Below are 12,351 nucleotides of genomic sequence, written 5' to 3'. Positions count from 1 at the left end.
ATTGGATGCGTGTGCCCTATTTAAGTCTGAGTGTGCATCATTGTAATTGAGGGAGTTGGGTATGAGGAGGAAACTAACAGCTTGTTTATTTGAAATGTATCACATGGCGACAGAGAAACGGGTGTCGCTTCCCCCGTAGCGCGGGCATTGTGCGAAACCCACGACTTTAAACTACAGTAAAATTCCTCCTTTCAACTTTTATGGATAGATTTGATACTTTGGCTCTTTCTTCTGAACAGCATGTGCGTGACATTGGGTAGAGGCACGTAAGAAAACAAGAGCCTCATCCCAAAACTGCAGTTCCCTCGACGTCACAAGTGTAGCAGAGTGCCCTTTTCTGTATTTGATCACGTCAAAATGTGGAACAACCGCGTTGTCTGCGGTGCAAATCAGTTTTACAATAAAGCCTCCAGAAAAATATGTGTAAAATAATATCAGAGGGGCACAATGGACTACCTTTTTTTTTATCCAGACAGTTTTGTTGCCTTGAATCTAACTTAACAGAAAAGTAAACCATTGGTGAAAACCAAAATCATGTCTTGAAACAATGCTAAAAACCAATGGTGGCACAAGGTGACTGAAAAGGAAGCTAAATCATGACCAAAAGAGACAGAAACTATGCAGACATAGTAGCAGCAGAGGGGGCACCAACCTCTGTCTCCTGGGTGAAAGTCCCGTGAAAGTTTCTGTTCACAAACACACACTAACTAACATGTAAATGTTGGCCAGTAGGGAACAATATGGAGAACTAATGCAGCTGTGTCACAGTTTTACAGATTCTTTATTATAGTGAAAGTAATACATTTAGCACTGTGAACAATGTCTAAATGTTTAGTCTTTATCTCTTTCCTCATTGATTCATTCATTGATTTGTCTCTGAGAGGTATTTGTTCACGATCGTTTGTGTACGGCTACATAAACCCCGACAAAGCGCCCTTGTTACCACTTACTGCTTTAAATCTGCACCTTTCTAAAAAGCTCAGGGAGCCCAATTATTTCTAATCTCTGTAAACAAACCTATAGAATAGGTGCCCGAGTGTTCTTTGATTTCAGCCTTTCTTGCCTTTGCTTTTTTTTTCTCCCATACCATACATGAGGAAAACATGCTGAGAATTCTGTTTGCTTGTGTGCTGCACTGCTCCCAGCTCTGACATGAAGGGAAATAAAAACTTTCTTGATCCTCAGAGTGAAAAGTGTAGCCTTGGGTCGTGAAAAAGATTCTGTTGACCAAATTCATCTCCGAGGAGAGCGACGCAGCCCCTGTGTATTGCTTGAATTCGCATCAGAATGACTCATTTTTCAGGCAGCAATTTATTTTTACTTCAGTCGTGCTCAATAACAGAGCCTGCACAGAAAAATAACGCACTAATTAAGCTTAGAGAGTCTGTGGTAGATAATAATTTCTGCTTTGAGCTCGCAGAGGATGCTGCGAAATCTTTTGTGCGAGTGAGGGGAGAGGCTTCTGTTTTTTGAAAATGAAACCACGGCAGCTGTGGAGCTCCTTCCCTCTGCTCAATTATAATACCATCCTGTCTCTCGTGATTTCCTGCCAGGTGCGGATCTGCAGGTTTGCCAAACCAAAGGCCCGACCTGCTGTTCCAAGAAGATGGAGGAGCGGTATCAGGTAGCCGCACGCAGCAAAATGGAGTCTGGTCTGCAGGTTGTCAGTGCGCATCTCAAACACCTCATCATCCAGAACGCTGCCATATTCCAAGGTAAGCAGTGTCTGAAACAGACGGGATGTTTTCATCTGTATGCAGAAAAAAGGAATACATTTGAGTTCTCCAATCAGTGCAGTCTGAACCCAATTTCTTTGCTTTACTGCTTCTCATGTGAACAGCGCACTTCTCCACACATTATTAAAGCAGAAGCATAGTGCACACAGACAGGGGTGAGACATTCAGCTACTGTTCAACTAAATGTTAGAATGGCAGACACGTGTGATTTGAGTGACTTTCGATGTAGTGTGGCTGTCGGCGCCAGACACGGTGTTCCAGAAAGTGACGGCCTCCTGAGATTTGGCGCACTGCAGCCGCTCATGTTCGTCTTTCACAGGCGGAGAAAAGCTAGTCAGCGGCACTTCTGAAAACCTGGATGAGCGTGGCCACTTCAAGCAAATAAGAAAATATTGCAGTGATGTTAAAAATGTAGAAATCATCAAAAGTAAAGAAGGTGAAGGCAAGCCTCTGTTGGCTGAGAGCAAATGATGAAGGTAAAGGAGACGGGTGAGCGGGGGCCAGCGGGACTTAAGAACAGTGAAATGACACCTGGTGGAACAATAGATGAGGCACTGAAGTGTCACAAGAAACAATGTGACACCATCAAATTGGATTGTTTTTTGTGAATTGATGCTTCAAAGTTCTTATGAAATCAGTTTCAATGTTCAAGAGCTTATATATCTCGCACTACATGCCTATATGAATCTGGCCCAACAAAGGCTAAAAAAGCTATTTTAGATGTATTCTTAATGGTATTTTCGAGTTCAAAACATCCTGAAAAATGAAAAATAAATGATAACTGAAGCTTTTAGATCCGACCAGACCAAATGAGAGCTAAACATGCCACAAGTAAGTAGGACCCCTTATGTGAACTTTAAAGAGCTGAGGATCCCCTAAATCGTCTGTTAACACCCGGCGGATCGAGTTTGTCTTTGAATTTTGGCGTAATATTAGTTTGTGTAGTTAAGCCAAAGGAAATTTGGCATTTTGACGTGGTTTTAACACAGACACTATGGCCACATTCTGGCCTGGCATTATTAAGTACAAAAATCAGTTTAAACAAATATGCAGCGTCGTGTAGTTGAGGCCCGCAATTTCAAGTAGCGCTGGTCTACAGAGCACATACTGCATCTGCTTTAATTTAATCATGCCTGATTGTAATCAATATGCTCATTAGATTAGTTTTGACTTGGCTTTTTTTTCTTATTGTTTTCCAATCAGGACTTTCCAACTTTTAAAGCTTCTTTAACTCGTGGCATGAAAAACAAACCCAGCAGGGCTTTTCAAAGTCTGAGACTCTTTGAAACATTTTCAGACAACGCAATCCTTCCAACACACTTGGCAAGTCAGTCAAGACAAACACATATTGCTGTTTGACATAACCAGATTACACTAAATATATAGATAGTCTGCCCTAAAGTATTTCTACGGTTCTGAATTTGTGAAAAACAGTCAAATTCTCCACGTAATGCATCCGCACCCCTCAGCCACATCAAAACTATTTCATTTATTCTATTGACAACTTATAAACTGTGATATTTCCTCAACTCCATTCATTGAGCCTCTCCTGGAACTGTTTGGACACCTCCCTTGGGAGGCTGCCTCACACTCTGAAAACCTCTGAAATATAAGATGTCTAAAAATATCGGCCTATTTATATATGTGTGTATTTGTATGTGAAGGAATACAGACAAAGAAAAGTTGCACACCAATCAGACATGGACTAATTAGGTATGATTATTAGCCTCAAAGCGAGTCAATATTATAAACAGCACTGATTATGAAGAACTCATGATGTACAGATTTATAAAGAAGCTCATTATTTTCATCATGATTCAAGGCATGCTGACTTATTTAAATATGAAAGTCAGAATGGAAATAAAAGTGTTGTTTTGCTTTAACTCATCATTATGACAGTGTAATGTCCTTATATAATAATGATATCATTGGCTTTCTCACTGTCACTGTGTATTTCTGCCTGCCACTGGATACAAAATGAAGGCTAGATTTTCAGTTCAAAGGAGGCGCATCTACAATTGCAAACCAATAGTAATGGAAGTAACTGAGTATCCCTCATTTGCTCAAATGCTATACTTAATAAGTGGAGCTTTGAGGTGCCTGTCCTGTATAACTTTATCCATCCGCTACTTATTGAAGTGTAGGGAAATATTGTAGACTACTTACTATTTCATTACATATATTCGACATCTTTACCAATAAATTTTAAGATAGACATTTTTAAACAATGGATAGATGATCAAGCTTCAAATATTGATAATCAAGATTACTAAGTTATGAAATGTTTAGGACTCGAAGCAGTGGATTCTATCCTATTTGGCTTTTGACATGTTACAAAAATCTGTGTATATTTAGAGTTTAATTTCAGATAGATTTGAGTTAACCCTTTCCACCAAGCCGTGACTTTTTCCTCTAAACTTTTCACATAATCAAGTGTAATTGACACAATATTTCACCCATGATAAAGACAAAGTCGATTAAGTGAAAATGGATTTATACATCCAGGTTTTCTTTATTCTTTTCTTCACAATTAACCTTCACAGCCTCTCAGATTATCTTTCCTATGCTTGTAAACTGGGAGAGGATAATAATCCATTTAAATGACTTGGTCGAGCTAAAACAGCTCGATTTAACTGTACCTATAAATTTTTGTAAATGTTAGCTAAAAGTCAGCATCTTAGCTAAGGTTGTTAAGGTTAGCTAATAATCAGCAGTGTTAGCTTCTGTAGCTAATGTTATCAAACTTTAGCCACATTTTACCAGTTTAACTGGCATTATTGAGTCAGTTAATTCACACTTTCCACTGTTGCTCAGCATTTACCATATGTCTCATCATTTCTTCTTAAGAAAAGTTCTATAGACTCACTTTAAACAAAAACTGCAGCATGACTTTCAGAATTTTCGAGCTAGTTTCAATGCTGGACGAACAGCATGACATTTCTTTCTCTGCAGCTATCCTACAGACCCTTGTCATCAAATATCGCGTTTGCATTTAATGTTGAACTTTTGATATGACTCAACAAAGGCCCTTTCAACCGCCTAAGCAGCAGTGTTTACTGTCTCTGAGTTTCCTCTTGAAGTGGGATGTGCGCACTCACTGGGGCCATGTTTTTGAGCATGCACGCTTGTGGGTTATGAAAAGCAGCACCATCCTGACACGCCAATTAAAACTTGTGGTTTAATGGGGACCGTGGGGTTTGCTTGACTTGGTTTTTACACGCTAACTAAGTTAGAGAGTGCCACTGTGGTTTGGCTTCACTTTCCTAGAAGGGGTTCAATACTAATTGCTTTAGCATAGGGCTCCAGAGAACTCCCCAAACAGCGCCCGGACCGAAATCCTTTTAACATCTTGGTCTTATCTGTTTCCCTTTGTTTCATTTTCATCATTTCTGTCTCTTCTTTCTTCTTGAACACTCTTGCCGTGACCCTGTCCTGTCTGTCCCAATCTGCTCAACTTTTCTTTCTCCATTTATCTGTCTTTCTCCGTCTGTCTCTTCCTCTCATGTTTGTGCTACTATTGGGAATTGAGTGCATGCCTTGTTTGCAATCTTCTCTGCTGCTCTTTTTTCTTCAGCCCCCTCTTCTGCCAGAGATCAAAGGGCTTCCCCTTTACACTCCTCTGTCTCCCATCTCTGAGTGCTCTCTCTATCCTTGCATCCCCCTCTCCTTGGAGCTCCACCTGCCCTGCTTTCCCAAGCCTCACACTACACCAGAGGGTTTCACCCGTTTGAAGTAAACTTTTCCAAACAATAGAAAAGTAATGCCTTTGTCTTGCCTTTTTCTTTAAAGCCATTAGATGACAGACAGCCTTAACATTAGGCTTTTTCAATACCAGGAAATACAATAATTAAGGTATTAAGAATTTGTAATGATGCATGGCATTTGCATGGGCCTCAATGTCATTTGACAATCTAATGAGCCTGAGCGGATCTCTTTATAGCGTACTAGAAAAATGCAAAATATGGATAAACTGCAGCATCCCCTCTGATATGACAGATGATTGGATTTCATTTTGAAACACATTAGAAAGATAATAAAACTGCCTCCCCCCATGAGCTGGGATTGCCTTTCCCTCAGTGGCTTGATATTATCTGTTCATTTCAAAATGAGAACCTGTAAACCTTTGCAGAATGTAAATCTTTAAATCTGATCTTTTAAAATGAGAATCTGATCTTGTGCATTATGCAAATTCAATTCGGTGGAGTCTGAGAATTCAGAAGTGTGTATAAGTATGTGGTGCTGCACATACCGTAGTGTTTTCAGTCATTAGCGGAGAGTTAAGGGTCACTTAAGAGTCCTTAAAGGGCCATTTTATTGCCTTTAGACATAAGGCTCGATACTTGTCAGGGTCACAAGACTGTCTGTAAAAACTGTCATAAAATATCCTCTAAGGCTTTGCAGGAACTGTCTGTTCTCTCAAACAGGCATGAAAAAATGTAATCAGGCTTAAGAGACTTCACAATCTAAGCAAACTGACTGATAACCAAAACAAAGGATTTCAAAGACACCGTTGTTTAACAGGTATGGAGGTACTCTCTTTCAGAAGTATGGCTTTTGCAATTCCCCAGAATTCATGGAGGATACATTCTTGAATTATGTCTTTGAGTCACTCTTTTCTTATGATTTAGACAGTGTTGGAAAACAGTGGAATATGTGAATCGCAGCTATTCAAACTGGAAAACTGCAGTTCGATGCTTGATATTTCTAAATCGTAAATCCCCAAAGTTTTCAAGCCATAAGAGTTCTTAATACACAAAAGCATGTCCACTTTTAAGCAACTAGGCAAAATAAATAGATAAATAAATTTGTCAGAGTAAAACATGAAGAATTCTAAGCTGCTATGTGAGTCTACCAGATTCATCCGACTGTTGAGTTTAGCCATTTCACAACGCTTTTGCGATTAAAGAATGAATTTTTCACTACGTCAGTTTTCCATCAGACCGCTGTTTGCTTTGGCGTTTTTATCTGAGCCGATGATAGTCCGTGTTACTCCGTGTCAGTACTTGCACAATGGCTGATCAACTGGGACTCAAAAGTCTTACATATGATGCCACTGGCTTGATTCAGTGGAATAATGCGACCTGTTGCGCTGAATAATCTTTTCAGGAAAGGTTTAGAGATACATGACAGGCAGCACTCTGCCTCCAGTTTTTGTGTGAAAAAACATGTCTGTCCAACGGAGGCTCCGTTTCAAAACATCAAGGCCCAAAAGGATCCGCGGCTGATACGAGAACAACTTCAATACTTTGAAGGTTCAGAGCTGTTTTGGTTGCACAGTGGCAACCTGCACAATACTGTGGGCGAACGTGGTCTTTAAATCACTCAAAACTGTTCGACCAACTCTCCGCTGATCACCTATTGGATTTATAAGTTAACAGTTCGGGCTCCAACAGACTCTTGTCATTGAGTGTGATAAACGCATCCCTGTCTGTTCTGGAGCAGACACGATTCCCATACAAGGACTCTACAATGTCACCAACAAAGTCACAGATAATGTTTGTGATTTTATTATACTCGGTTTCGTGTCACCCCCTCTCCCCTAGCTGCCCCGTCAGTAACTCATGTGTAACTACCCAATGAAGCAGACACTCATCCAAAGCCGTCCTCTGGCATTTTTTGGTGATTGGCAGCTCTAATTGTTGTTATTTCCCCAGCTACGTGTCCTTAAGGGCCGTGATGCTGCTGTGGAGCTGAGCCGACAGATTAAAAATGAGATTATCCTCCTTTGTTAACGAGACAGGCATTTATATAACTCTTTAAAAAAAAGGATTTATTGGAGTTATTATTGTGTACGTGACGCTCAGCTGATTGGCAGATGAGGTGGTTTTGTTGCACGGTGCTCATGTAAAATGACACATAAGAAAATGAGCTTCTACCGACTGCAGTGCTGGTGGGGAAAGCAAGACCACACGGCTGTCTGCTCGGTTTCATCACAGCTCAGTGCTTCTGAGGAGCAGTCCTCACCCTGAAGGGAGTCGGACTCAAGTCCAAAGAGCAACCAATTAATAAACATGAGAGGACAGGATTGGCCCGATTGCTTAGAGAGTGCAATATGTGGGGAGGAAAATTGTGCAGCGTGAATGTCTGTGTGTGTGTGGAGATATCAGAGAGTCTGTGTGATATCCGTTGAAAAAAAGTGGGACAGCCAGCCTAGTGCTCCTGGAATGACTCAATGAGTCCAAAGAAGGCTGGCACAGTGGGGTGCTTGAAAACAGGCCTGAGCTGGACTACTTTCAGGCAGCATGGGGGCGATCCGTATGTGGCTTGGCTCTTTGCAGCGATGCAGGGGAGCTTTCTCCACTTTACTCTGAACTCACAGGGGCGCCTCTCTGTAAACGATTGGGAGTTCGGAAAGAGCTCGAAAGGATGCTGGTGTTTTCTATCAGACATAATGACTGTCTGGAAACCTGCAGCGTGCACTTCTCAAAGAGGTCAGCAAACATCTGCAAAGGACACACTCACTAACACAAACACACACACGTCGTAATGTAAAAAGTTTGCTCCTCAGACGTGTGAATAAATCTTGTGTGTCCTTGAGTCCTTCATACCTCATTCCTAGTGGGCCAACAAATTAGCATCTCATTAGCAGTCTTGAAAAAAAATTCGATCGACTTTCCCCTCTTCTTCTGGTTGGGTTTTAATTACTCTAAGTGTATAAAGAATTAGAATGGCAGCCCCCCTGTGGCACTGGTGGAGGCGGTTGCTGACCTTGGGAGGAGGTTGCCCTCATTTGTCTTCGATAGTGCAGAATGGACATTTGCTGCGGCAGCAGCCCAAACGAGATGTGGCAGGAGGCAGATGATTCAGAGCCTGGCAGGCCCGGGCCGCCTCTTCACCTAGCAGCCAATAATCAAAACCGGACCCCACTGCCCTCGACATCCATTCCCTGTCTCCCGCTCGTTATCCATGCGCTCAATCCTAAGTGCTCCAGGCGTCTGGCCTGAGCAGGCCTTTCCTCTGTTCTTCCCATCATCTACTCACCAATAATCATCCCCTACCTCGCTTTCTCCACGGAGCCATTTTGTCTTCTGTAGAAGTTTCCCTGAGTAATCTGATAACAGTGAGGACTTGTAGGATGTATGCCTGCTGTGGGATGTCTGAAGTTGTTTACTTGCTGCCTCGGGCTAATCTAATAACATGGGGAGATGCAGTTTTGCTATGTCCAATAGGCTCCTTTGAGCATCGTTTACAAGACGCGATGGGGTATATGAGCCATTACCACATCTACTTCTATCAACTTGTAATTTCGCTTTAACTTAATTGCTGTCTTTTATCATTATGCGTCACTTATTAGTTTTCTTGTAATGAGATTTTCGGGACTTTTTGAGCACTCTGCTGGGCTGGCAAACTGTTGTTGAGATTGATACTTAATAAGGCAGCGTAATTCTGAGGGGCAAGCTGTCTGTCTGACTTCTGAGGTTTCTCTCGGAGCCACAGAGGAATACTGCCAGCGCGTCTCTTCACAGCGAGCCTGATGGAACATTTTAGTGTTGTGGAAGAAACGTCAGCTTCAGCTTGAGACCCCCGCAGAAGCACAGAAAACATTCAGGTACAGCAAATGCACCGGTGAGGCTGCCCTTCTCATCACTTCCTCTCATTATCCAGTTTGCTGTTTGGGAAGAAAGTCTCATATCACCAGAGGAAAACAGAAAATAGATGTTTGGGTGCCGTTTACCACTGAATTACTAATCTAATGTGCATTTTGCTGTAGCCTGTTTCGTGTTCCCCCATGTGTGTCAGGGAGGAAATTCGGTGTAGCTGCAGATAGAGACTTATATCAGTCCTGCTGTTTCACACATTATTTTAGACTGAACGAGAAAAAGTGGAAGCTTACGTTATGAATGTGTGCAAAAAAGGTTAGTTTTTTAAACATACATTATCATAAATCCACACCACTGCAGCCTTAAAAGAGCTAATATTCTGGAAGAAAATAAAACAAGAAGAAGTTTTTAATGCCAGCAGTTATTTGAATGTTTATGTCTTAGTTCATAGTAGTGGCTGATAATGGAGTATTTGCCATAATTCTCTTGAAGGGTTCTTCTGTTTCCGACGTATTTTCTCCCAAAGAAATTTTTTTTATTGCGCATAAACGAGAAGATGAAAAACTGAATTCAAGAAATTTGTATGAAAAGCAGACATTTCTGGAGGAGAATTGGTGTAGAAGTCGTCTTCTGTCTCCCCTTTTCGAACTTGCTCTTTACCTCACTAGGTGCGTTTATATGGACACGTTTAATCTGATTAAATGCACGTTTAAACCGATTACACGTGTAAAGAGATTAAATATGCGTCATGTAAACAGTCAAATAATCTCTTTAAATATAAATGGGTTAAATATTTAAACCGATTACAATAGGTGGTTTGGACCGTTCATATAATCCTATTGAAGGAGGAAACTCCCCATATATACAGGCGCACCTGGATAAAACGATTATTAGAACACGTTTCATGGCACTGCGCAAGTGTAAGGGCGGGCGAGATAAAGTTAATAAAGACTGTGTAGTTCTAGTTAAACGGCAAATAACGGAAGATATCGAAGTTAAAATGACGGCGACGGTGAAGAAGAACAAAAATTGGTCGGGGGAGGAAACGGTGTTTTTATTGAAAACGTTGCAAGAGCAAAATATAATGTCAAAACTGGACGGGAGGAAGATGAGGAACTCGGAAATCTTTAATGATGTCCACACAGCCTTGAAAGAGGCAGGGTTTGACCGGTCCGTTGACCAGATTAAGTCAAGATGGAAAGCCCTGAAGGCCGCCTACTCCAATGCCAAAAGGCAAAATGGTAAAAGCGGATCACATTCTTCTTCCTTCATAGGTTCCCGTACTCCAGTGTATAAAACGGTTAGAAAAACAAACCGACAGCCTCGCGCGACCAAATAGACATCTTTGCGTGCGAGTTCTAGTCGGGATTTTAAATGTTATTTTATTTTTTTAAAGAAAAAAAACAGCACCTCATTTTTTCATGTAACACAAAGCAAAGAAACAGCTCAGACATACTGCAACATTTGTTAAGACATCGTCCTATTGGATTAAATTGCTGTAACATGTAAACTCGGAAGAAATTTAATCTCTTTATTTGTGGCTCATGTATACAGTTCGGTCGAATTCTAATAAACCGACTACATGTCATTTCTTTAAACGAAACGTGTCCATATAAACGCATCTACTGTCAAGCTGCAAGGTGTGCAGTGAGAGGCTGTCAGGCAGGGGAAGTTTGTTTCTGTTGGTAGTAAACAGTCCAGCAAAGCAAGCTTCCTGTTTGTTACGGTGCGTTTATATGCTCACACCACAGCTGTGACGTTCCACGGACCTGGATGCTGGTACGTCACATGCTACATGTTGCTTCATATTTTTTCTTAATGATCGGGACTCAAAAGTGTGACTCAGTCCTTCTCAGATGGTTTTATGGTAATGATCATGCATTCAGAATGGCTCCCTTGGTTTCTCTATTTTGCACAGAGACACACAATCTCCCGCTTTGCTGATGCAACAGGACAAGCGGTATCTTGCCCCATGCTGCAAGGCTCGTTGCCAGCATTTTTGTTCCATGTTTCCATGTCAGTGTGCATTTCAAACGAAAAGTGACAGCCGTATGATGATAAGAAATGAGAAGCGAGTGTTGCATCCTCTCCGTATACAGTTCTCATTTGATGATTGTTTTTTTTTTCCACCCTCGGGTCTCTCTCAAGTACAGTGGTTATAATTGAACAAACGAGGCCACACACTGGGAAAGAAACTGTCACCTCATCCACTGAATATAGATTTTGACAAAAATTATTATTTTTTTTTTTTGCTAAGTACCGTTGGTCACTAGACTTGTCCCGATCCGATCCGCCGATATTTGCAAAAAAATGCGCATCGACTGGCATGGAAAAATGTCGATCAAGACTCCCGATCCAGTTTTTTTTTTTTTTAAATCCAGTCAGCGCACTGATTTAAATAATCCATTCCACTTTTTTCTGTGTTGTTCCCTAATATCCGTTCCCCTTTTTTCAGCACACCTTCAACACACGAGCATTAGCATCTCCTAACCCACAGGTGTCCTAACCATTAAAGCAATACAATGTAACTTCTCAAAAAGCCCATTATGGAGCTCCCCCTACAGGCTGTTCCGAGAGCAACTCTAGTCCAGTCTCTTGCTTTGTCGGCCTCTCTCTTTCTCTTCTTGCTTCATCAGTCAACGTCTTCTTCTGTTTCTTCAGTGCCTCTTCCATGATGATCGTACTGACAATGTTGCGCTAGCTTAGCCTTATACCTGGGAGCGTGAGAGGGGTCTATTTGTTTTTGCGGTAGGTGTGCCAGAAAGCAAGTCGAAGTACTTCCGCTCAGCTCCCGGGCCGGTCCAGCAAAGTTACATAGTGCAGTTTTTCCAACTCAGACCCCCGAAGGGCATAGGAGACAGGCCGATCGTAATATTAAAACTCATTCTAGCCGCACAATTTTTTTCAAGCTGTTATTTTAAGGTAGAAATGTTACATAGTATTGCTTTAAGACGGCCAAGTTACCGGTAAAAATGTCAGCTGTGTGGGATTATTTTACCCTAAAAGACGAAACAGATGGTGGTGTGCAAAGTGTGGAGGAGATTGGGGAGTAGAAGTAGAAGTCATTTTTGTTT

The 12,351-nt window shown here is 41.4% G+C and overlaps 1 protein-coding gene across 2 annotated transcripts in view; it reads left to right on the top strand.

Annotated features, from left to right (window-relative positions):
* The window catches only part of gpc3 (glypican 3), a 126,076-nt gene that overhangs the window by 7,190 nt on the left and 106,535 nt on the right, over positions 1-12,351 (top strand). For both annotated transcript variants that reach the window (XM_075480932.1, XM_075480931.1), the window contains exon 2: positions 1,554-1,715. In XM_075480932.1, coding sequence (XP_075337047.1) covers positions 1,554-1,715 — 162 coding nt within the window. The remainder of the gene's footprint in view (positions 1-1,553; positions 1,716-12,351) is intronic.

The sequence above is a fragment of the Odontesthes bonariensis genome, chromosome 13, assembly GCF_027942865.1.
Source record: "Odontesthes bonariensis isolate fOdoBon6 chromosome 13, fOdoBon6.hap1, whole genome shotgun sequence".
NCBI lineage: Eukaryota > Metazoa > Chordata > Actinopteri > Atheriniformes > Atherinopsidae > Odontesthes > Odontesthes bonariensis.
This window is presented reverse-complemented; position numbering and strand designations above follow the sequence as displayed.